This window comes from Anser anser, assembly GCF_964211835.1.
Source record: "Anser anser genome assembly, chromosome: 2".
NCBI classification, from domain to species: domain Eukaryota; kingdom Metazoa; phylum Chordata; class Aves; order Anseriformes; family Anatidae; genus Anser; species Anser anser.
Window position 1 is genome coordinate 36,579,191 of NC_139721.1, and position 25,675 is coordinate 36,604,865.

Genomic DNA, 25,675 nt, shown 5'->3' on the forward strand with positions numbered 1-25,675 from the left:
CCTGCTGTTAAACTGTCTTCACCAGCACTACACATGCACTTGCTCACACTGGCTCCCAAAAGCCAGCCTTATCCCAGCAGAGGGACCGACTGAGTAACCGAATGGGCCAGGGCTCAGTCTGTGTATGTCTGCACAGAGCTCTGGGAATCCAGGACTACGGCACAGAAGTGGCAGATCGATGTCTACAGCAAGAATCTGACCGGTTTGCTAGCATAAACATGACGACTCCTACTTTAATAAAAAGGAGTCCCTGGAGTCTCCTCAAACCATTCTTCTGTCATGACTGAACAGCCCTTATGTACGCTTCCTCAAAACCTATTAAAAAAAACATGGTCTAGATAAACTTGGCATTTGTTCTTCATATAAAGACTGACAAATCCCTTTATGTAGTTATAAGGCAGAAAGTAAGACTGACTCCTCAAGGAAGGGGAGGAAATCAATCACACCCTAGCGCTAACAAGTAAGCCATACAAGGATTGTAGTGCTGTCATGAAATATGTAATGTTTCTTAAAACTACGTATTGACGATGCAGAGTAAGGTGTACAGAAAGCTTCTTCAAGGTTCGGAGAAGTGCAGTGCAGCAGTTGGGCTGCTTTTATTTCTGAAACTTCTCTAACATTCATCTCAGTTGTTACCCCCAGTGCAATGGCTTTGCGTACTGCTGAGTACACCAAGCAAACATCTTGGCTGGAAGAGTCACTACGCACTGCGAAGCTGACAAATGCTTATCTTCTCTGGATGGTTTTGGTTTGTACTTTAAAAGATTGAAGTTAACACGACAGAGTTTTAAATGCTGCTGTCATAGACTTCCAAACAAGCTTGTGTTTATGGCAAGTACAATACTATTTATTATTTGGATTTCAGTATCATCTCAAGGTGGTAACAGATGCATCACGGAGGCCTTTAGTAACAGGGCAGTAACAAGTCACGCATGGAACAAGTCGCTCAGACATGCCCAGCCACCACAGTTTCACCCCCCTTCCTCCCCGCAAACACCACGTTCACATACACAAAACAGACATGTTCAAAGATACAGGTATATTTGATCGACTAGATTTCTCGGTACAGAATAGTTTAGTTAGATAATACACACACACACAAACCCTTACTCAGTTGTGAATGAAACTACCAATGCTCAGAATAGGACAGGAGCCAGGACATGACTCCTTGTCAAACCATCATTATTCGAAAGACAGCTCTGCAGGGTGGCTTGAACTCCTTTGATTTTGCTCAGAAAACTGCCAGGAAAAGAAATGTCCCCCTCTTACAGTACCAGGTGCTTAAGCTGGGTTAGGTGTAGTATCAGAGCCTTTGTCTCATCCACAAAGCATGGAGAAAACCTATTACATCAGAACGAGTTGTAAGGCTTAGTTTAGAAATTAGCAAGAGCTCTGGGTTACCCGAGTATATGAAGTTTAGTGTGAGGTTCTATCAGCTGAAAATGCAGCCTGCTAGTAACTGCCACAGCAGCATAAACAGCAAATAAAAAGTGTGCTGGAGTGAAATATCCTACATTCCTAAGTAGCCCATCAAAGTGCTCTGGTGCAGTAATGAAACCCATGTGCTGCTCAGTTCCCCAGAACTTTCCAAACGCAGCACTGCTGCCATGAATTAGGCTCCTAGAAAAAAAAAATCTCTCTTCAGGATTGCTGCCACAGTCTGGAGAAAGGTAGGAGCGAAAAGATGAAACAGAGCAAAATATTATACACAAAAGGGTTTGACAAGAAGTTTTTTTCCCCAAATATGGCAACTTTGCATAATAAAATAAAATGAATCCCTCACCCCTTGCTATTATGAAGGCACTCTTCATGATAGAGGTTCCTCTGGGCAATTTCAGCACAGGACAAGATTAAGGACATGGAAAATAGATGTGCTTTCCAGAACAGGCTGAGGCATTTTGGCAGTGCAGTCCCTATGGCCACCAAACCCACTCTATGGTAAAGAAGAAAATCTCTGGTATCCAATCAGTATCCATCCACCTGCTTCAATTTAACATTAAACCAGACCCAATGCCAGCATCTGGGACACATCTGTATTTTTAGATAGATCTTTTTAGATTCCAGGTTAGCATTAATCTTATCAGACCAACACAAAAGCACAAAGGTGTGCATACAGAGCCTTCTGCTTCGGCCGGGTGACTGCAGAACTGCTCCCTTCCCAGCAGGTTACGGGGTTCTTCTTGCATTTGTCTTGTGCTGTGCTCACTGCATGAATCTGGTGCTGAAAGGGTCCAACATGAAGCAGAATCTGATTTAAATGAACTGCACACGCAACCGTGTGCACTTTTCTTAAAAAAAAATAAAGAAAAATAGTATTAAAATTTTAGTTTCATTTCTCCCTTTCCCACTTCCCCTTCTCAGTTGACAGTCGACCAGCTGGTTAACTGCTCCGAACGTGCACACTCATTCCCACGTCTAACCAGCCCTCCCAGCGGGGCACAGCGCAGCCATATGCTACACCACCACTTTTTCATACTGAACCACAGCCTACTGCCACTTCATGAGGCTGGCGGCTGTGCTCGGAGCGACAGCACCTGCAGGAGTTCAGCAGAAGCGATCACTTCACACATGTAGTTGATAGCTTCCTTCCACAGAACACAGCAGGAAAAGGGAGCGGTTTTCTCCACGGAGACAAAATGACCGTGATGGATGATATGTTGCTGTTACGTGGTTCCTGTTGAGGGTGCAACCATGCTTTACTCTGGTTTGCTCCTCCTATGAATACTTCATATATACCTTGAAAGGAAAGACAAATATTGGAAAAAACATTTCAAAAATTTAACCTAAAGCAAAACCTCAGAAAGCCTTGTCCAAACATAGTTTCTTTTGTTTGTTTTTTAATCAAACAACAACAAACGACCTCCCTTCAATAGCCTTCTTGGTGAAGCAAGAGGGTAAGAAGATGACAAAGTGGAATACAATACAGCAGATTGACATTTTCCACAAGGGAACTCCCCCTCCCTAATTAAAAATGACCCCAGCTATTTCTTAAATAGCAAGACTTATTAACAAAATCATAAACAATTTAAACAAAAAGCACGTTTTGTAAAATGCCCTGCAAAAAACAGTTTTCACTTTTGACCATCTCTAAAGCACCAGCAAGCCTTCAGTAAAGCTAGATGTCTGATTCAGCTTTCATGCAAGTAATACTACTGGCTACTGAGCAAGGAAAAACACAATCAAGTCTTCACTTCAAAGTAGTTAGTTAACGATGAATTACTTGATCTTTTGGCAGTGCACAATGGTACAGAAGTGGAGGACACCCAAGTTCTTCCATTCTCTAAACATATTCAACCCCGCTGTCTGTAAGAAATTACCTTTGTGTTATAAAAGGGCACACTTTTCTGAGCAAAATGTTTAAGCTAATAAAGCTTCATGGAAGCCTCAAAGAGGGCAGATAAGTCTTCTTCTGTTTGGGGACGTGGTGACAGTTTAGTCACTCTCTCCTGCAAGATCAAAGAAAAACCAGATTAGAGAAGGTTGCCAATAAATTGAATCAAAGAGCAGCTAACTGTGCAGCTCAACTGCGTGCTAATGTCCTTCACAGAGAATAACAAGGTTTTGCAAATAAGTAATCAAGTCATTAAGGTTGAAGCATCATCAACTGTACTGTACTTTCAATAATATACTAGCTGAAACAGCTTATAATTAAACACACAGAAGAAAGATTAAAAAGCTGTTCACTTGCAAAGTCGAGTACTTCAAACATGGGTCTTGCCAGACACAGATGTAGGTACGCTGGGGGAAGCGTTCTGGGAATACAGTCCGTTTTAAATTCATTTGCCAGCATTGGAACTAGGAACATAATTTTTAGGCACTGAGATTTTCAAAATACAACATCTCTCAAAGGCCGGGAAGCCCAGTAGATGGGGAGAATAAACAGTGTGTGCAGCTCAGGCTCCAGAGAAGAGACACACCAAAGCAAGGTAGTGAAGCTGCTTGATATATAGCTGGACGCCTTGGAACAAGAACAGAAAATAATTAGGTTTGGTTTTAATCTGGCCTGTGATTCACCAGAGTTTTCAGATGTGTAAGTCCCACTGACTGAAATGAAACTCAGCTGTACGCCTCACCGTTCTGTTTGACAGAAATAACTACAGAGGCAGGGATTGCAATTGCGAAAAGCCCCCACGCTGTTCAGGGTGGGGAGCTGTGATTGTGTACGGATTCAGTTATCGCAGAAATATGACATGGCTCCACTTAGCTGAAACAGCCTAACATGAATGCACCTGTAGTGTTACGATCAGTAACTTCATGCTTTCAACAACCAATGAATTCACCATTTACTGAAGTATTGGGGAGATTTACAAACACCTGCAAAGACAGATGCCCACACTGGGAACGCACTGTGCCTCGGCAAAGCAGCCTCTACGTGACTGCTGTTACTTTGGCAAGACAGCTTCCCCTCCTACAACCTGTTTCTACATCTCCCTGGTGGACGAGGCTGTCCCTGTAAACGCTCTGATCTGTTTTTCCCTTTTTTCCACCTGTGAGACAGCGGACGTCATTTGCTACCGGGCTTGCCTCGCACACGGGGTCGGACGCCAGGGAGGGAGTGCCTCCAGCCCCCAGCATCTGGAGGAGGCTCAGCAAAAGCAAAAGGCAGAGCTCACACCGCTGCCGCAGCTGCTCCGCTTCCCCCTGCGCCCACAGGGCTGTGATTTGCCGAGCAGCCGGATGTGGCTGCAAAGCGAGAGCACCACGCTGTGAAGTTCATCTGTGGATATCGGGCGGGCACGGAGAGGAAGTCACCTCAGAGACATTCACAGTTCATAACCAGCACGACTAGCACGGCCTGCCGTGAGTCCGAGAAGCGCAGCTTTGTGCAGACAGCTTCGTGTGCAATAGGGACTTTGCAGGTACCAGCTGCAACAACTGAATGAAACCTTTCCTCATCTCTGATCAGCACGGCTGTGCGCACAGATCCAGCCAAGGAAACGGCTCAGATTCTTCTGTGCAGTTTTGAAAACAAACGGAGAATTCAAACAGCACCAGGACAAAAAAAGTGTGTTGCTTTTTTCAGACTCGCAATACACAAAACTCAGAGCTCAAACACCCAGTAAATAATTCATCAGGCTTAAACCAGGACGCTTTGGGCCAAACTGCAGTTTTGCAACCCTGTGTTACCTGTAAAGTCCCACGGGGTGGCGGGGGACGACCATCACCCTGACAGACCACAGCATTTCCCAGCAACAGCAGCAGGATGCTCCCTCCACACGGCAGCTCGACACAGAGGCACCAGCGCTGCCCCCACACAAGCCTGCCGTTATGTGCTGATGCCCAGACAGCAAGGCCCTGGCTCCTCCGGTCTGACTCAGTGAGGCCTGGTGTAATGCCAAGGATGAGCAACTCTGTGCTCATCGGTGCTTCAGCCACACTGCGACTGCCTCTGGTACGGTGGCAGGGGGTGGGTGGGCCGGAGAGCCGGCCTGCTGCCATCGCTCATTGTCAGCCTTCCTCATCTCCCCCCTGAAACCCACGCAGGGCCAGCCACCTTTTTGGCCTCGGGACATGATCTTTGCTAGACCCACTACTCGGTTGTGAATAGAATCAATTTCAACAGACTCATTTACAAAGGAAACCAAAATCCTATTCTAACTTCAGGTACGAAGGTTTGTCCCAGCATAGCTCCAACCCTGCAGCGTGACGTACACCTTGCTGATTTATTGTATTAGCAGCATCAGCCTGCAGCACACGGCCTTGCCGACACGAATGGGTGGCTGCTGTGTTCTGAAGAAAACTTACTGAAAGTTGAAAAGAACATAAATATATCAAAGGCTGACCTGTATGGACTACCTCTGTAGGTAATGGACTGTTAAGGAATACGAATACGTTCCCAGTATGGTACATCTCATGTACAAAATGAGGTTTGAGAAACTACCAAGTCATCTCATTTTACGCAGTACAATTAATCACCAATGCAGTGAGATGACAGTAAATGAATTAAAAGTCCATTTGAGATAAGCTAACAAAAAAAACAACCAACAAATAAAACCTTCAATGTCTAGCTAAAGAAACTTCCCCCCCTCTTAGCTACACAAAACATGCCTTCAATGAGATGTTGTGCTTGTGTTGCCCCAAAATAAATGTTTTAAAGAGAACATTCTATGAAAACAAACCTCCAAAATGCCCCATAACAATTCATGTGCATAACCTATTTGATGCATACTCTGACACTACTTCTTCCTGGCTTTACCACTTGATCCCAAGTAGTTGCATTTTGGGTCTCATTTTCTCAGGTGTAAAATAGGAATATTATTATTTACCTTCTATTGTAAGTAGCTCTGAGATTTATCCACGAGAACTAGACATGATAAGAGATACTGCTGTAAGAAGTGATTAACTTTTCAGCCTGCAAAATTTTAATTTTCACCATATTGTTTATTTCCCTTGCTATTTGGTGGAAATAAATCCTGAATAGACAGAGCACTCCATAGCATATGAATTGAGCTGTCTTTTTACAAGGAAGACACCGGATTTTGCTTTTGGTGTGGCGTGTTGCTTTTTGCAGTGTCTTTGTGAGCGCTGAAACAATAAAGGGTATTACAAGTTTAAACTACACCGTCCCAGGGGACCTTATTTCAAATTCTGATGGGGGTCAATGGAACAAAAAAGCCATCTGTGGAAAAAAAATGCAACTTCTCAGTATGGAAAAGTTTATTGCAAAGTCAGCTTCACCATTCTCACCAAATAGTGCTTGGTATTAAGGCTTTATCTTTAACCCATCCTGCACGTACAACTAACAGAGATATTTAAGAGAAAACAGTTTATTCTACCAACATCAAAGCTCTGTGAAAACCATCCCCTTTTTTAAAAACTTGAAGCTTAAAAAATGCCCCCAACCTAGCCATTCTTTCTGGACCCATGCAAAGAACAGACTGCAGCATGCACGCCATCTCACTGAAAATAAAAACTTAAACCGTGTAGCGAGAAGAACAGTTGACTATACCTTACTTTCTCCATTGTGTTTTCATGTAGGACTATAAATACCATTTGCTTGAAAAGAAAGCCTCCTGTTCTTTAAAAAATCTGCTCGATTTTATTCGACAAGGAAAACTTTTACTTTCTGTCTTACCTGAGGCAGAGTGCCTTTGACTAATGCAGGGATGTCTGCTTTAGAATAACCAATTGCAGCTAAGCCATCATCAACATTCAGATCAAATAGGAATTTCCGGAGCGTGTCTGCCAAAATAAACCCCGCATCTTTGATTCTGGCAGTGCGGATGTCAGCTCCTAAAATAAGACATAATGCCTTGACTGTAGGGTGGAGAGAGAGGAGGAAGCCTGTTCTGGACTTAATTTAATCATAATATCAGCTGAATACATATCCATACATAACAGTCACTGCCCTAAAAGCAACATGAAGTAAAAAGAGGAATCAGTCTTCATTTTACAGTTGGGGTAATTTGTAAAAGGTAAAATAAAACAAGATCAGGAGAAGCAGGTAACCACTGCCAGAAATACTAACTGCCACATGGAGTTAACTTCCTCTCCCTCTGTGCTTCCAGGGAGAAGCACTTCTCAGTCTGACTAACTGCTGGGAGGAAAGAAGCTAACACATGAACGTCAGTGTTAGTTATTTTTTATGGACAGCGTGCCAGATGCTACCTTTATTTTAAGGCCTTGAGTTTGCTGACATCTAGAGGACATGGAAACCAGCGACCAAATAATTTTCTACTTACTCTGTTTAAATACACGTTCAAAGAGAGGACTAGAGTGCAGAGGCTGAGAAAGACAGGAGCTGGCAGGGCAGTGGTTTAGTGGGTTAAATAAATCCTACAGTTAATTCTGTCTGAATATGTGCTTGCTTGTGTAGGACAATGCAGAACTGAAGAGGAGGAATTGGTATCTTTGAAACATCCACTGAACAGCAATGAAAGCTTCAATATAAAATGAAAGATTATCAGTATTCCTTACAGAATAGCTTGCTCCTCCTTCCTCAATGAATGGTCAAGACTTTATTAAAAAAAAAATAAAAAAACCTGCACATCCATATAGAAGATGAAGCTTCCTCCCTGTGATTTCTCTGCAAAGCAAGCTGAGCCAAATTTGTTCTCTGCATAACCTCAGTGATGTTACACAAGAACTATGCTGGGCCCAAGAACCATACTGAGAGATGAGTAAGAGCACAACACAGCTACGGGAGAAATATTTTCTGTGATCCTCCTGCGGTTCAGCATAGCATGCACGGGTGACTAAGCAAACAGGAGACCAACAAACTCATTTGAGGAGCTCGGATATTTGTGTAGTAAGAGGGGCAGTACTGTGGCAGAGACTGTCAGGGAGCAACTGATAAATAACACGACCGAGTACTGTACGCAGACTGATGCTGTGGGGGATTATGACATGCTACCTGAGTTTAATTGTAGAAGAGTAAGTGGGACATAAAGGTGATCCAGTATCTTCAGATAGTAAAGTGAAAAGGGAAAGGGAGTGGGGGAAAAAAAAGGACAAAAAAAGGTTCTGTTACTTTCTTTTTGCTCAGCCTAAAGGACAAATTAGTCACGGATTGCACTCAGAACATTTCTGGCCACACACACACCTATTTCAACTGTTAAAGAATCCACCCGAGGAGGTATTAAGCTTTTTCTGGCTGTACCCAAATTCACAGCTGTACATACACACAACATAACTATTTAGTAATCTTCTCCACATTATAAAATAGCTCCTCAGTCACTGCATCTGGCAACATGACAGCTTTGAATCAGCTACTGGAGTCAGTTGGATTCCAGACTTGAATCAAGAGCAAACACCCCAGGTGGGAATTAATAAGTTCATTTCCATGTGACACCTTTTCAGCAGGGACACTTTATAGCAAGGCAGACACTAACATAGCTTAAATTTCTATTGAGAATATTAATGGAGCTTTTAGAAGCAGAATTTATGGCAGCTGTTCAAACCACAAAACCTAAAGGAACTACTTTTCAACAACGAGTTTTAAAATCAGGGAGCCAGAGATCAAACTCTCCGATATGCTATGCAGGCCAGTTATCTGACGACAGCCTACTTTCTGTGAGCTGTATGCTATTGCTGCAGGAACACAGACATTTTGTAGCTTAGTCTATCTCTCCAGCTAGGTTGTGTTCTGTTTGTGACCACAGGCAGGACTGCAGGAGGACGGCTGAACAAATCTCAAAACCAAAAATAATAAAATAATCCGAACTCTCCCCCAATCTATTTTTTTCCTGAGCATGTTGTTTTACATCCTCTGCAGTACAACTGTGACATTTTCACTGTCTATACAGGAGTCTTTGCTGAAAAGCACAGCGCTTTCAGACCACATACACAGGGAAGCCATACACGTGGCTGGACTGCTGTGACTTGCAGGCAGAAGGCTGACCATACAAGGGATTGAGTACAAATTTTCCAAATACCAGGAGAGTTGCTCTACCCACTTGCTCTGTGCTGTCTACGCTGCTGTGCACGTGACTGTGATTGCTCACTCCTCAAGATAGAGAGCACGGGTATTAGCGGCAGTTTAGCTGCAACACGGAATCGAGTGCAGGCAGAAAAGCTGGCCTTAGATATAAATAAATCAGCCCACAGGAGAGCCATGCTGTCACAGCTAGACTGCTAACAGCTCCAGGACTACGTCACTGAGAGCTAGTTTGCTATACATAGCCGTGCTGGGGGTGCAGTAGGATGTATCCTATCTCCAGGACATCTTCCAGCAAAGGGCTGCACAGATTTACAAGCCACTGTACGAAATGGTAATCTTTGAATGCGTTGTCAGCTTGCAGCACGTACTTTCATTCTGGTAAGGAGCAGAAAAGGCTGCTTCTGAGCCATCGCAGATGTGTCCACGGAACAGCTACTCTGCTTTCCCTTGGTATCAGCCACTGAGAAATTCCATCACCTAGATTATCTAATCCACTATTTTAAGCCTACATTAGAAGGACGGAAAGCCACAGTTATTGTTTGCCTTGGAAAAGGGGCAGGAGTGATCCAGAACATCACTCTGTCCTAATTCATTGCAACAGCAGGGGATTTGTTAGGCGAAATGCTTTCTTTCTGCAAACAGATGCAACTGAGCATTGGTTTATTTTATGGTATCCGCTTTAAAGTAACATCGCTCCACAAAGCACCAAGAGATTTTAATCACAGTTACGCTCTCCTGATTTGTAAGGTATTTAGTTAATTTCATCTTTCCAGTTTTCTAGTCAAGAAGCACAATTCTCCAGCTTGCTTCTTTAATTACATAGTCTTTTTTAACTATTTTTTTTAAATTTAAAACCTCTGCAACAACTATGATTGCTTCCACACGTTTCTTCCCCTCCCCAAAAGACATTTTGGAACAAATTCAGTATACATGAGCAATATTCATAGAGATTCCTACCTAGTATCTCTGCAGCTTCCAAGTGCCGCTCAGGATGTACCTGTGCTGTGAAAGCAAACACTGCTGGGGATGTCAGCACCACAGAAAGGCCATGTGGCTGGAAAAAAGCAGACAAACAAACAAAAAAAAACCACATTAACAGCACATCTACTTGTAACTTCAATGTGCTTTAATGCTCAGCAATGTGAGAGAACAGAGAACTGAGGCGTATGATAGGGAAACAAAGATAAACCAAGTTTTACCACTAAAGAGTGATCCACGTTATAATCCTTTGGTTTATAAGTTTTCACCAAACCAGAAATAGGGTAGGACATTCCATGGCTGGAACAGAGAGTAAAGAGAAAGTGGTTAGGGCAACTCGCCTGGTATTTGGAAAATGTGTGTTCGATCCCCTGTGTGGTCAGCCTTCTCTGGGCAAGTCTCTTGGATACAGAAACACAAAAAGTATTTAGGTACAGATACAGCACGGGTACTGGGGACAGACAACTCTCATCCTCTGCACATTAGTGACCTCGCTGTAAAAACAGCAAGAGTAAGCAGCTCCTTACTTCGAGAGTGTGAAGTTATATACTCTACTGACTGGACTGAAAGATGCTCCGATACTAAAGTAATGCAGACGTGCCAAAAATAACAAAATCTGCATTCCCACCTGATCACGCTGCATGAGAAAAATAAACAGTAATTTTAAAGTATAATTAAAGAGTGGATTTGCTCAAACAAAAGAAATGAAAGGAAGGTCTCTGAAGAGAATGACTGCTAATAACTTTCCCACATAATGCGGGCTTCAGCTTTGCTTTTCTGAGACTTTCACCCCTATGAAGATAGATTGGATTGTAATATGAATTACAGCTCATTTCAACCTGCTGAATGCCCACCCCATAGGCAGACTCACTGCCAATTGCCTTGGTTCAGGAATGGCACAAGATTACCTCAGTGCTGTCTGACTGCAGAACAGCTGGCACGGAATTCAACATTTTAACTGCCCTTGATGCTTCTTTTTCCAATTATGGTTTTTACTTGTATGGTCAAGGAAGGTAAAGAAGGCCACGTTTTGGAATTTTCATGGGATTTGATTTGAGTATCCCAGGCCAGAATACACAATCTTCATACACGTAAATGCCAAGAGCCTATTAATTTCTCACAACATATGGCCCTCCCTGTGTTAAGGGGCAACGCAGGTCAGGCTACACTGTCCTGTACCCAGGAAAGGAGTCAGCAATGCCTTTGACAATCCGAAACAAGCACTGGGCTAGAGGCTGACCTCAGAAGGGATTAACATTTTCCTGTACTCACCAGAGATGAACACCAGCGTTGCCAAAGCCAATACCAGCAAAAGCACTTGCTAGGTGCATGTTGGCTCTTGCTTCACGGTCTTCAGGGTTTCTGATGGCTCTGCACAGCATGGAGACAACAGTACCAGCAAATTCACGATGGAGAAGGGAGAAGGGAGAACAACTTTTTAGTTGGGCAGATAATGATAGGACAAGGGATAACAGCTTTAAACTAAAAGAGGGGAGGTTTAGATTAGAGGTTAGGAGGAAATTCTTCACTGAGGGTGGTGAGGCACTGGCACAGGATGCCCAGAGAAGCCGTGGATGCCCCATCCCTGGAGGTGTTCAAGGCCAGGCTGGATGGGGCTTTCAGCAGCCTGGTCTGGTGGGAGGTGTCCCTACTAATTCTACTAATGAGCTTTGGCAACCTCACAAGCAGATCCTAGATCACTCCAGCACACATTGAGATTCATGAGAAAGCTGGTCTGAACCCCCCCCACCCGTGTAGGAAGAGGATAGGCTGGGCTTCCTTGCCGTCCTGCACGTCAGGCTGCTTATGTAGTTTTACAACATGGAGAAAAAGTCTCAGGAACAGATTCCACAGAACAACAAAAAAAACTACTTGGACTGGCTAGGTACTGTAAAAAGTCTTTAAGAAAGTAATATATTGATCTTTAACATAAGTGCACATGGTATACAAAACCTGTATACAGACAAAAACGTAACTGGTAAGGATCAAAGTCAACTCCCAGTTAAGCCAAAATTTAATCTAAATTGAAAGTCTTCTAAGTATTAACTAGTTTTCAGCAAAAGTATAACTTCACACATCTTTAAGTGATTGTGGTCATCTTCTTGATGGAGCTATTTGCATATTTGTTTGCAATGAAAGACACAGAAATGACACCAGCAATATTTCATACAATTTGTTGCATATTCCTCTTATACTGTCATAGAAAGACCATTCTTCAAAAATATGAGTGCTGCTCCCATATTAACTGATCAGCTTGAAATTCTTTTAACTGAGGACTTCTAAAGTAGATCCACAGAGGCATTAAAAAGATACCTCTACAAGACAACCCAGTAATCCTAATCCTACTTTCAATTTTATTTGATAAACATTTTGTTTTATTCAAGAGAAATTCAGGGTAGAAAATGAAAGCTTAATGCATTGCTTCAACCTAAAACTCAGGTTCTAAATTCTTTTGGGGCACTGAAGACTGACCATACTGGGAGGGGGGCGGCTGTTAAATATATTACCTTTTCAAATATTTAGCCACAATGCGCAGAGCATGAAGAGCCCAGATGTCGCTGATGGGGTTGCTGCCTTGGTAAGCTGGCCTGTTGATTGGATTGGAAGGGCAGGGACTGCGCATCTTGTAAGGAAGAGCGGTGTATGACTCGAGAGCATGGCTAAAAGAAAGATGAAAAATGAATTATTTAAGTGGGAGAGCTCCAATTTGCTGCTCTGCTATCCTTTGAGTAAAGGTTCTCCTTATTTACTTCTGGTGTTTAGCCAAAAAGAGAAACACAATCTCATAGGCAATTGGGAGAATGCTGGGGGGACACCTCCAGAGCGCTTAGCCCTCCAACAGACACACAGAATGCCACAATCCAACATGCCACATCTCCAACAGCCACAATCTATCATGCCATGCCTAAAATTAGGTTGGATGAATTGGCATTTTGGTCTGCAATGCTTTTCAACGAAGAGCACTGTGCATCTGCAGTGGGTGCGTTTCTTCTCCGTAGGACAGGAACCTTAAGAGGCTCTAGCACTAGATGCACAGTAAGACACCCTCCTTTTAAAAGTATGGACCTTTCAAAAGTTATGAGTGGGATATTCAAGCTAAGTGGAAGTGCCAACAACCTTATCTCCCAGATACTCACAAACCTGGCTACATAGAGCAGGAGCACTGCCTACACTGCTACGCTTTGATGTTTGTCCACAAACCATTTTCATTTATAAACAAATGTCTAAATTCCATTACAAACATTGTGTTTCAGAATAATTCACCAAGCTTGAGAAACTGCACAGTTTCATTATGCATCTACTACTCTAACACACACAGCACCCAGAAGGAAAGCAAGCTCTGGCCCTCAGAATAGAAATTTCCATGCATTTTGTGCAGGTAAAAGCTGTAGGTTAAAGCTGAAAATTTTGTGCCAAGTAAAAAACACATTAAAAGAGAGGTACTGAAGATGGTCGTATTTGGGCTAAAACCTGTCAGCAGCCCACAGGTCTTCAAAAGGTTTGTTTGACAGATCATGGCTTTTATTAGAAAATCCTTGTCCTCTATTCCCTGCCATGGCTGACAACTGTGATAAATGCTGTCACAGTTGTGATTAATCATCTACTTGATCTCTCAAAAAAAGGACACCTGGACTCTCTTCCCTGACAGCAACCATTTTGGAAGCAAATGATTTCTCCAGTTCTGCAAGAACATTAAAATGTCTGCAAATGAGTGATTTTTGCCCATGCTTTCTGAGGGAGGTAATGCAATTAAGTAAGAGGAATGTAGAACAGAGATCACCTTAACAAGAACAGGAGAGGAGGAGAAAAGATCGTTTTCTACTCCTAAAATATATTTTTTTCTACAGTCATTATAGTAAAAATGCAAGAACTATAATAAAATCAAGCAGTAGCCTACACAGAGAACTCACCAAAGCACATCAAAGCCACTGTTGGCCACTATTCGCTCTGGCATAGACAGCGTATGTAAAGGATCAATGATGCCCAGTGTTGGCTTAATGGCTCTTGAAGCAATACCTGCAAAATATGGGAAGAAAATGAGTTTAATTTTTTCTGCAACAAAATTGGACAGCAAAAGCCTAATGTTCAATAGGTAAGGAACACAAATGATTTGAAAATAGGAAGAGAACTGCAAAGGGAGAGAAGGGATAGTAAGTATCTATGAATCTAACTCTTATTGATGAAGTCCCTGTAACAGAATTTTTGGATTTGAGACTGTTGGCCTGGAGTGAATTCCACCAGACCACGTTCTCCCTCTGGCTGTCACTCTCCCCGAGCAGCCTGCCTTTCAAAATGTCTGTGCTGAATGGCATTTGCAACGCCATTCTTAAATTTGCATCTCGTGCGGACATCTCTGTGAATCAGAGGACAAGAGTGGTTTGTTTCTACAACAAATTACTGTTGCTAATTGCTGTCTTCAGCATCTATAACAACTGTGCCTTCATACGTAGTTAAGGTGGCACAGATGTAGCCTTGAGAGAGAGAGAGATACAGACAGACAGATTGACTATATAGAGACCACAAAACTCTGAGCTACAGTCACAACTACCGTAGACTGCATAACATATAAAATCCACCCAATCTGAAGTAAAACCTCAAAATAGCTACGAAGCTTAAGATGACATTTTAGCTGTAATCCTTATTGTCCAGGGATGAAAAGGTCAGAGGAAGACAGTGCCCCTCACTTGCACAGCATCTCAGGCCTGAGGTTTCAGAAGTCAGGAAAAGGAACATTTGGTTGCAATTACACAACAAAGAAACATAATTCTTAAAAACAGAAAGAAAAATACAGAGGAAATAAGGAACAGTTGGTTGACCCTGAATGTAAGTAGAAATTTCCTTTGCCATTAACATTTTCTGCCATTTAAGGACTTGAAAGATTTTAGTTTCCTGTTTTGCCTTCAAACTATAATCCACTATATTACATAGGCATTTCATTATGTTAATATGCTATAAATTTAATTTGAGGAGGAAACCTTTAAGCTCTTCAAATTTGTCTGTGGCAGTTGAATCAAATGAATTGACATCTGCAATGGCCGCAGTATTCCTTTTTTCAGGGCAGGAAAATAATGAAGACATTGGGGGAAAAAAATATCTTGAATAGAAGACAAAAAATCTCACCAGTTTTTACTTTTAGTTCTTTGAAGTCAAAAATGGCAACACCAGTGGTTTCGCTTCCAGTTCCAGCTGTTGTGGGAACTTAAAAAGAAGAATGGGGATAATAACAAATAAAAAGTAATATATAATAACACAGAATAAAGAAAAAAACAATAATAATGGCACCAGAAATACAGGATCTGGGAAATCTTGGAGGTATCCCTGATCCAAAGCCAACAGGTCAAAAGAAACAGTCCCTTTGACTGTTTTTCGCAGCAAAAGGAGTCCAACTTGGCTAAAAAAGACAAACTAATGACAAAACCTGTGAAGTAAGCAGCAAACTTGCTGCCGAATACAACTAGAGGAAAAGTAAGCCCAAAAGGAAGGTGAAAAGGTCAGGGTAAACTCTGACTCTTCTCCTCCCGCCCCTCACTCCCTACACACACCTCTGCTGCTTTACCTGCAATGTGTGGCTTAAGGGGCACGGTGACAGGCTTCCCTTTCCCAATGGGAGCGTTGACATAATCCAAGAAGTCTGACGTGGGGCTGGAGGCGTACAGGTTGGCAGCTTTGCAGGTGTCTATTACAGACCCGCCTCCAACAGCAACATAGGCATCAAACTCTCCCTTTTTAGCAAATTCAATGGCATGCAGGAAACTTGGAAAACAGGAAAAGCTTTTCAATCACTCAGGAGAAAAACAGCACATAGAGAAATTACTATTAAGACCAGTGTATAGGTCACAGGCAAAGAGGTGTTTATACAGCCATAGAGCCTGCGTGCCACTTTGAGAAATGTGCTGTCAGAAGTTGTACCTTTGGTCTGTCGGCTCCACCCGGACTTCATCATACATCTGAAAGTTTACACCATATTTTGCCAAGGAATTCAATACTGCATTTACAGGAGGGAGTTGGGAGAGGTTTTTATCTGTCATCAGACAAACTCTTTGAGCACCCAGATTCTTCAGGTCCTACAATAACAATTAAATTACAACACAAACAACTGGTGTAAAATCATATGCTTAACTATTTAAATTCTAATCCCAATCAACTGAATTATTTAATAAAAAAAACTAAAAAGTTTTGTACTATAAGACTTTTGAAACAGTATCAGCTAAAGAAAAAAGAGGGTTCACACATACGTACAGGACACAGACAATAGCATAAACTATAAAGCTGTCAAACGTCTATAGCTGAAGCCTTATAATAGAAGTGTATTGAGTTTACCTGGCGAGGGTTTGGTAGCAGGAGGGCTGCAGGGGCGGCCCCTGGGAGCAGAGCCCAGCAGCTGCCCCATGGCAGATCAGGGCCAGGGGACCCGTGCTGGAGCAGTTTGCTCCTGGGGGATGGACCCCGTGGTACGGAGCCGTGTGGGAGCAGTTCTTGAGGAGCTGCTGCCTGTGGGCAGCCCCCGCAGGCTCAGTTCGGGCAGGACGGCATCCCGTGGGAGGGACCCCACGGGGAGCAGGGGCAGAGAGGGACCGTGAAGGGGCTGCGGAGACGAATCATCAGGGACTGACCGCAGCCCCCATTCCCTGCTCCCCTGCACTGCTCGGGGGAGGAGGTGGAAGAGAGTGGATGGGGGGGAGGTGTTTTTAATTTGCTTTTAGTTTCTCACTGCTCTAGTCTGTTAGTAAGTAATAGGCAATAAATTTCATTAATCTCCCTACATTGAAGTATGTTTTGCCCATGACAGTAATTGTTGAGCGATCTCCCTGTTCTTCAGCCCTTGAGCCCTTCCCATTGTATTTTCCCCCTTCTTCCTTTGAGGGGGGGGAGTGAGAGCACGGTTGTGGTGGAGTTTAGCTGCCCAGCAGGGTGAAACCACCACAAGCAGAAAACTAATGATAAAGATGTCAAGTGACAACCACGTGGAACTGCCTAAGACTGCATTAAAATGTAAAATATTTTTGGGCTATTTTTTTCCCCTACACAATTCCTGTGACATAAAAAGGCCTTTCCATATTAGGCCTTCCCTAGCTGCCTGCCAAAGCACAGCATTAATAACTAGAAAATGTAACACTGAATATTAATTTGTCGTTGAAAAAAAGAAAAATATTTAAAATAAGGTAGCAAAAAGAAGACAAATAATATTACATCCTAATCTTTGCTAAATTAATTGTTGTAATAGCTAAAGGTGTAATTTAAATAATCTCTATTGTTTAAAGGCAGAAGTTCTAACTTTTCATTTACTATCTGACCATTAATCTGCTCCACACATATGCAAATAAAGAGAACTATTAACTCCATAAATGCTAAGCAGCCACAAAACATACAAAAAAAAAGATAAAGGCAAACTAGAACAATGTACTCAGATGAATCACCCCACACTGCTGAAACACAAATTCCATGCCTTCACAGACCAAACTCAGAGCTCAACTAATATCCATCTAATTTAATGGAAAGTCTTTGATCCGTTTTAATAAGCGCTGGAAGAGACATGATACTGAAAAAATCCTGTTGAGTCACTGTGATTCAAAATTTTTTGAATTCAATTCCCTGTCAAGTATCGCTGCGTAATCATAGCAAATCATCAATGATCTAATTATCCAGTGCTACATGTCATGCGGTCACTTACACCACAGCAACGCTGATGTAACACGCTTCTGTTCTGTACCCAACAGTATTTTCCAACCTTTTCACACTGCTGTGTACGACTAGACAGACAGCAAAGCAGCGGAGGTTCAGACACACTATATAAAAGCTTTCCTATTTTAAACAGATTGATAGCACCAGCAGTCCTTTAGAAAGTAAGTTTTCACCAGTGAGGGATTTACATTACAGAAGCTTACCATGCCAATCTCTTTAGTAACTCCTTCTCCATAGCGGATGTTTGAAACGGCCATCTGCAAAATAAAGAACACATTCTTCTGGAAAAAAATGAAGAAATGGCATCAAGTCCCAAACAGCCACAGTGGAACTTAAATATTTACTAATGTAAGCACTTGTTAGATGCCATATTTGAAAGAATATATTACTTTGAAAAAAATCATATAAAGTTTATTATTAAATCTACCTCAAATGCATAGTCTGTATTTCCCAGGGTAGCATGTTCAGGAACTGGAATAAAAATTAAACAGTAAAATTAGGGAATAAAAAGTGACTTCATTCTCTATCACAATATTACAGATGACACATTTCTTTGCTTTTAAAATCACTAACACATCACTAACTGCACAAGTCATCTTGGCTTGTCTGGGTAACACTTACCATTTTTGTCTTCAGTTGTTTGTGAGTTGTTTGTGATTAAATTACCTAAATACTTATTTTGATTCGTATGATTCAGCAAAAAATGGTGTTTTTTCCTTCATTCAGTAATTCTTTCCTATAAAAACTGAGTAAGTTAACAGGAAATTCGCATGAGAACTTACAATGTATAAAAATATTTATGTATATACAATAAATACATAGAACTGAGTATCTGCAGAGCATGCAGGATACTCCATATCATTTGGGAGTTGTTACAAATGTGTAGAGGCTACATGATAACCTTCAGAACAACAAATTTCATGTCAAAAACAAGAGATATTCTCTATGTATCAGGATTGCAAACACCTTTTGTACATGTAAAAATAATTCTGGCAGATGCTTATGCTGCTTTTTACTTCTGACTAGTCCTGAACTTGCAGGTGTATCCGAACTGCTTGCTTGAAAATTAAGAAACTGCATGCATTGCTAATAACAAACAGGGCATTAACAAGAACTGATGATGCTATCAACTTTATTTAGTAGAAGAAAATACTTGTAAGGATAGTACTTCAGTCATATCTTCTCTTTGCCACGTCATTCTTGCATGAATTTTCACAGATCTCTAGTTCTTGCATATCCTGATTTTGTCACAAAGTGAAACAAACAGCATCAACTGAAACAGCCCATTCTTCTCCAAGAAAGGATCAGATGAGGCATTCTGCTCTTCCTGCTGAAGTCATGCCTTCTGTCTGTTATATTAATTGAAAAAATGTGATTTGGATTCAGATCCAATGAGTGAAGCCATGATAATGAGTCTTACAGACACTCTGGGGTGCACTGAAGCACTGACCCACGACAGTAACAGATAGATGTATTAAAATCCTTTATGTGCTTTCTATTCAAGCCCAGGCCAGCTGCTATCAGCTCTTTCATTGTCATCTCTTGCCAGGCTGTACATGTTTGACCTCTCCTGGAGTCTGAGTCTGCTGTACACTCAGTCATTAATTTGACAGGCTAAAAACATGTCCAAGCGATTTACTCTCTTGCTTTCTGATGAAATAATAGGTGCCCCGCTGTTATTTTCTTGAGCCAAAATTAACTTACAGGAAGAATTTTACTGAGTTCAAAACCTGCATTATTTACTACAACACTGTCAAGAAACAGAATAAATTTTTTTTTGTTTTTTTTTTTGTTGTTTTTTTTTTTTTTGCTAACTGTTAAGCCAATTCCCATTATTTAGAGACCTACAGAACTACTATCATCTTGCTACTTTATACAATCAATTTCTGCTTAAAACTTATAGGGTATTCTTAATTAAGATTTCTAGTTACAGGGTCTTATTTTGAATTGACTGAGGAGGTCATCAAGCAGACAACCAGAAAAATGAGATTCGATTTCTCAGCTGTGCTATTGTTGTGCTGTATGATGGTCGTGAGCAAAATAAATATCTGAACATACATTAGATTTTCCACAGCTAAGATGGAAATGATAATTCTTTAAAAAGTGTCTTCAGTAAAGCAGATGAAACTAAGACTCTCAAAACCACTCATTACTGAAATTATGGCCCTGAATACCCATTTTTATAGAAACTATCCTTATTGTATCTCTTAGGTACCTTTGCAGTATTAGGAGTGAAACATGTGGGACGTATTAAAAGATTAAGAGCATCTGTAAACTATTCTGCTGGACACCCTACAGTCAAAGCAATCAGAAGCTCCTCCAAGGGCACCTCCGTCACCAGCAGAGCTCCTCTACTCACTCTCAGACCCTGACCAAAGCAAGCCACATCCTCTGGGCTGGCTGCACAAAAAGCCTGAGGAGATTCCACTCCCCGAGATAAAATGCCTTTGTGCATGGCCCCTTTTTATTCACAGCACTTCTGTTTCTTTTCTAGTGTAACAGATACATGTTTTTCCCCACTGATGCAGATGTGGAGATGGTTTGGGTGATGGCAGGACCAGCAGAAACCACCCCTGTCAGTGAGGGGAGGGAAGGCCAGGATGTGCTAGCTGTGGCTGACGGGGAGACAGGATCTCTCCAACAAAAATCTTTATTATTATACCTTTATTATTGTGTTTATACACTTACAGTTGCAAAATAACAGGCTGCTTACCTTATGCTTTGAACTGTTTGCTACCTGGTACACGCTGCCCCTAACTATGTCAGAGACACGAATTAAGCCTTACCTCGGGAATACGTGTGGCAGTGACTCGGGCACCGACACCTAGATAAAAGAGAAGAGAAAAAAGTCAGGTTTAAAAGGCCAAACTCCGATGTTTCCCTGCCCGGGAGCCTCCCGCCCGCTCCCTCAGAACCCGCGGGCGGAGGCCGCCACCGTGCGGCCGCGGCGGGACCGAGCCTCGGGGGGCGAAGCGGCCCCACCAGCAGCCTGGCACCAGGGGGGGAGACCGGGGGAAGGCCGGGGCAAGCGGCGGGGCCGGGCGGGGAGGCCCCGCCGGGGCCCGTCCCCGACTCACGCGGCCCGCTGGAGCTGCCGCAGGAGGCGGGCGGCCCGCTCCCGCCCGGCCGCCATGGCTGCGGGGCCGGCCGGGGGAGCCGGGCCGGGCCGGGCCCTGCCCTGCCCTGCTCCAGCCGCGGGGCCTGAGGCGGGGGGGAGGTCTGCTCATCGCAGAGCACTTAAAAATGACGTCTGTCGGCGACAGTCAGGCCCGCAGAAACACGATTTCGGGTAATTCTTGTTTCCTGTAGGTGAAAACTATGTGAGGTACTGGCATAGAAATCGTGAAACCTGCGCGACACAGCTTCGGGCCGCACGCATCAGAAGGACGAGATAACCCGGGGTCCACAGAGCTCTTGTGCCGGTCCCTGCATCAGAGAACAGAATTGCCTTAAGGACTGTATGCTTTAATAAACACAGGCTTCACACTGTCCTAATTCAGCTCCCTCAATGAATGCTCTTAAACATCTGGTGCGTAACTGCAACATTCAACTGATACTTGCTTTGAGAGCATCAGCAGATGAAAGGGACTTAAAAATTACATGGAAGACACTGAGCCAGTAAAGACTCTTTGCTACAAGTGGCTGATGTTAGCACAGCCCTTCCAAACCCAGGCAAGCTCAGCTCCCTGCACAGGTGGGGTGAAGTTGGTGCCCATGCAGCCAGTGCTAACTGCTTAAAAACCTGCACCCTCTCAAAGTTTTTAAGTCTGTATACAGTCATGTTGGAGTTTCAGGAAGTGAGAGCACCCAGCAAGCTGTCTGCATCTCTGTTGTGAATACATAACCACTTCTGAAAACTCATACTTTCCAGAATTTTAATGAAGAAATCCTTAGGTTCAGAAAGCTCACCACTAACACAGCAGCATGAAATACTTAACGGGAAGTCACAGGGTGGAGAGAACAGTGCCACCTAGTTGAGCAGGTACAAGACAGCCTATGGAAATGCCAGGAAAATTGGAGGCCTGGAACATTTCCTGCCATTTCCAAGTGCTTTTTGCACTGCTATGCCTAGCTACTTTTGCTGAACACCTGATTTCTGTGTCCATGTGAGCTACAGGATGCATGGGAGGTGAAGAATGCATCCTTTGCAAAGTTGATAAATTCAGCACTGTACTTGATCCATTAATGCCACTCAAATTCCTCCAGCACTTACTCCTTCTGTCCTCCTCAGTAGTCTTAACACATTGAGCTTTACTTTTTTTGTCATGTCGCCATCTTACTGAACTTCTAGAGAATGAGAAAATAATTGCTAATTATCTAGCTTTTTCAAAAACCTTGCAGCAAAACAGTATTATTAACAACTTACAAGTTTACCACTTGAAAGCTTGAAAACTTCATCTACTTGAGATTACTGGAACTCATTTTACTCCCTCTCATGCCAGGAAGGGCTCCATAAAATGTCTTCCTTCTTGGAGCTAGGCCACATACTGGGACAACAAGTTTTATTTTTTAGTTCAAATGTATGGGAGACACTACAAAGTTCAAGAGAAACGGAAGTCCTAGATAATTTCTAGTAAATGATGTGTTTGGTAAAGAAAAACAGAAGGAAAAATAAAGAAAAAAACTAGTGAAACTAAATAAAAACTATTTTTATAAAATGATCTATTACTATTAAAGCTAATAGAAGTAGGAATTTATAAGGTTTTAGCCTATTATTCAAAAAGTAGGACTTTTTAAATAAACAGAACTCTATGAAGTCTCTGCAATTTCTTAGGCTCCACAATGAGTCTTCCAGGAAGTTTTCATGTTCCTCTTGTAAGTGAGCCTGAATACAAGTTGAGCAGCAGTTCCCTTACAGAGCAAGAGCTCCCGCTGGGCCACTTACCCAGAATGGAGAGCTTTGTCTTTTAACTGTACCTGTCTGCACACACCATTCCTCAATCACAACACAGGTTACAGCCCTGCAGCTGGGCCCACCCCCCACCCTAGCTAGCTGAAGGCTCTCCCTGCCAGGGGATGCTGCGGCAGCCAGCCAGCCACAAAGCTGGTACCTGGCCACCCCCTGAAGCCCCCACCCCCACAAGCTCCCCCTGGATGGAGCACACCGTTCTCCTCAACTGCCACCTGAGAGCCAAACGCAGGCCATTTTAGAAAAAACGGAGCACGTTTATTGACAACGAGGTGTGGGAGCAGCACACAGGGCAGGTGGCTGGCACCAGCAGTCCCTTCGTGCCCCTCAGCAGGCGCCCCCAGCCTGTGACACACACAGTCCCCCGGTCCCTGCCTCAAGCCTTCTTCCTCTTGCCGCCTCCAGCACTGCCACCTGCAGGGCGCTGCTGCCGCCGGGCCCCGCTCTTCTTGCCACCACGGCCAGGCCGCTGCTGCTGCCGGCGGCCGCGCTTCCCACGCTGCCCCCGCTTCTTGCCCTTGGCAGAGGCAGCCTCGGCGTCCTCCTCGCGGAGCTGCTTGTTGACAGCGCGGGTGATGTCGAGGGCCGGCTTCTTGCTGTTCATGGCCCGCAGCAGCTCCAGCTGCCTCCCGCGCTCGGCTGCCAGGTCGCCCAGCACCGGCTGGAAGCGCCGCTTCTTGCCGCCGCGACCTCGGGGGGGCAGCTCCACCGGCTCCTTGGGCAGTCGGGGCTGGAAGCGGCCGAGCGAGGCGGTGGAGACGCGGGCGACACGGGCGGCCAGGCCCAGCTCCTCGCGGCTCTGGTGGCCGGTGGGGTGCAGCGGCGGGGCGGGGACGGCGGTGGCGGCGCGGTGAGCGCGGGCCAGGTTGCGCAGGCGGTTGAACTCGTTGCGAGCCACCCGCTCCCGCTTCTCCTGCCGCTTCTTGGCGAACTGGTCCTCCTCCGGGTCGGCGCCCGCCGGCACCTCCACCAGCCAGGAGCGGGCCGGGTCTCCGCCCGCCCGCCGGTACCCCCAGCGCCTCCGCCACTCCTTGGCCTGCTCGTGCCACACCAGCGAGCTCCGCTTGCGCCGCCGGATGCCCTTGAGGCGGGCGAACTGCTCCCAGCGGGTCGGCGGCCGCGGGCGCGGCGGCGGCTTCTCGCGGGGCAGGCGGCAGGAGGGCTCGGGCAGGCGGGCCACCAGCGGCCCCGCCGCCCCGCCGGCCCGCTCGGCCGGCAGCGCCCAGAGCTGCGCCACCAGCAGCTGCACGTTGTCGCGGGCCAGCGCCCGCAGCACCGCCTCCCGCCGCGGCCCGGCCCCGCGCAGCCCCGCCGCCGGCGGAGGGTTGGGGTCGAGAGCCAGCAGGTTGCCCAGGTCGAACTCCAGCTCCAGCTCCTTCTCCACCGACACGCCCCGGGGCTGCGGCGGCTGCGGCTCCCCCGGCGGCGCCTCCCGCTCCCCCGCCGCTGCCGCCGCCAGCAGCTCCTCCACGCGCACCGCCGCCGCCATTTTGTGCCCTGGAAACGGAAGAGAAGCCACTAAACGTCAGTGCGACGGAAGTGCCCCGCCCCGCTGCCTGCCGGGAGTTGTAGTCCTGAGAGGTTGTAGTCCTGTAGACTAGCTGGGAGGGGTGGGGAGCGGGGCATGCTGGGAAGTGTAGTCTGCGCGGCTGGCCTTGGCCTCCCGGGGGGTGGGGGTGGGGCGTTACTCCCTGCAGGGCGCCTGCACCACTTGTGCCCGTTATTTACCGTTGTTTAATCAGCAGCACGCTGTAATGGCGTTGGGCTCCCTCAGTGAACACCTCAGGCGTGCAGGCTTCCCAGTGAGGCCTGCGAAATCCCCAGCGAGCTGCCCCACGCTCCTCCGCCCAAACCCCTTGCCCGCCATCATGCACAGGGCTGAGGCAGCAGCGCTGGAAGGGCATGGCGTGGAAGGGGCAAAGCCAAAGCGTGCTTGCCTGCTGTCTGCAGCACGTAGGGCTGCTGCTGCTGCCATGTACAGGGTGCCCAGGGCGAGCAAACGGGGCCTCGCAGCTCTCCCTGCCACTGCACGTGGTGTGCTGGCATTCCAACAGCAAGCAGGTTTAAGCCTCATGAACACAAATATATATATCTTAACACATTGTTCATATTGGTTTAAGCCTCATAAACACACAGAATCACAGAATCATCATCTAGGTTGGAAGAGACCTCCAAGATCACCGAGTCCAACCTCTGACCTAACACTAACAAGTCCTACACTAAACCATATCACTAAGCTCTACATCTAAACGTCTTTTAAAGACCTTCAGGGATGGTGACTCCACCACCTCCCTGGGCAGCCCATTCCAATGCCTAACAACCTTTTCCGTAAAGTAGTTCTCCCAATATCCAACCTAAACCACCCCCTGGCGCAACTTTATCCCATTCCCCCTCGTCCTGTCACCAGGCACGTGGGAGAATAGACCAACCCCCACCTCACTACAGCTGCCTTTAAGGTACCTGTAGAACATGCGCAGGGCTGAGGCAGCAGTGCTGGAAGGGGATGGCGCTGAGGGGGCAAAGCCAAAAGCGTGCTCGCCTGCTGTCTGCAGCACGTAGGGCCATGGCCACTGCCATGTGCATGGTGCCAGGGCGAGCAAAGGGGGCCTCACAGCTCTCCCTGCCACTGCACGTGGTGTGCTCGCATTCCAACAGCAAGCAGGTTTAAGCCTCATGAACACGAATATACATATCATAACACATTGTTCCTATTGGTTTAAGCGTCA

At 45.0% G+C, this 25,675-nt stretch overlaps 2 protein-coding genes across 6 annotated transcripts; both read right to left on the minus strand.

Annotated features, from left to right (window-relative positions):
* Positions 1–825: 825 nt before the first annotated feature.
* ADHFE1 (alcohol dehydrogenase iron containing 1) lies at positions 826–23,049 on the minus strand. Of its 5 annotated transcripts, XM_083824183.1 has the most exons (16): positions 22,407–23,049; positions 21,390–21,466; positions 20,827–20,864; positions 18,468–18,511; positions 18,244–18,297; positions 16,268–16,422; positions 15,915–16,111; positions 15,479–15,556; positions 14,269–14,374; positions 12,865–13,017; positions 11,630–11,728; positions 10,579–10,657; positions 10,337–10,433; positions 7,076–7,233; positions 3,318–3,446; positions 826–2,736 (listed from the first exon to the last, which is right to left on the minus strand). In XM_083824183.1, the coding sequence occupies exons 5-15, from the start codon at positions 18,295–18,297 to the stop codon at positions 3,363–3,365; spliced, it is 1,260 nt and encodes a 419-aa protein (XP_083680309.1). In that variant the 5' UTR covers positions 18,468–18,511; positions 20,827–20,864; positions 21,390–21,466; positions 22,407–23,049; the 3' UTR covers positions 826–2,736; positions 3,318–3,362. The 5 variants fall into 5 exon arrangements, with proteins under 5 accessions (XP_083680309.1, XP_083680308.1, XP_083680306.1 ...); XM_083824182.1 differs by having other exon boundaries at positions 21,390–23,049; XM_083824180.1 differs by lacking the exons at positions 21,390–21,466; positions 22,407–23,049 and adding an exon at positions 21,118–21,264.
* A 136-nt stretch (positions 23,050–23,185) lies between these two features.
* Positions 23,186–24,462, minus strand: RRS1 (ribosome biogenesis regulator 1 homolog). Its single transcript, XM_083824185.1, has one exon. The coding sequence runs from the start codon at positions 24,436–24,438 to the stop codon at positions 23,326–23,328; it is 1,113 nt and encodes a 370-aa protein (XP_083680311.1). The 5' UTR covers positions 24,439–24,462; the 3' UTR covers positions 23,186–23,325.
* Between the last annotated feature and the right edge of the window lie 1,213 nt (positions 24,463–25,675).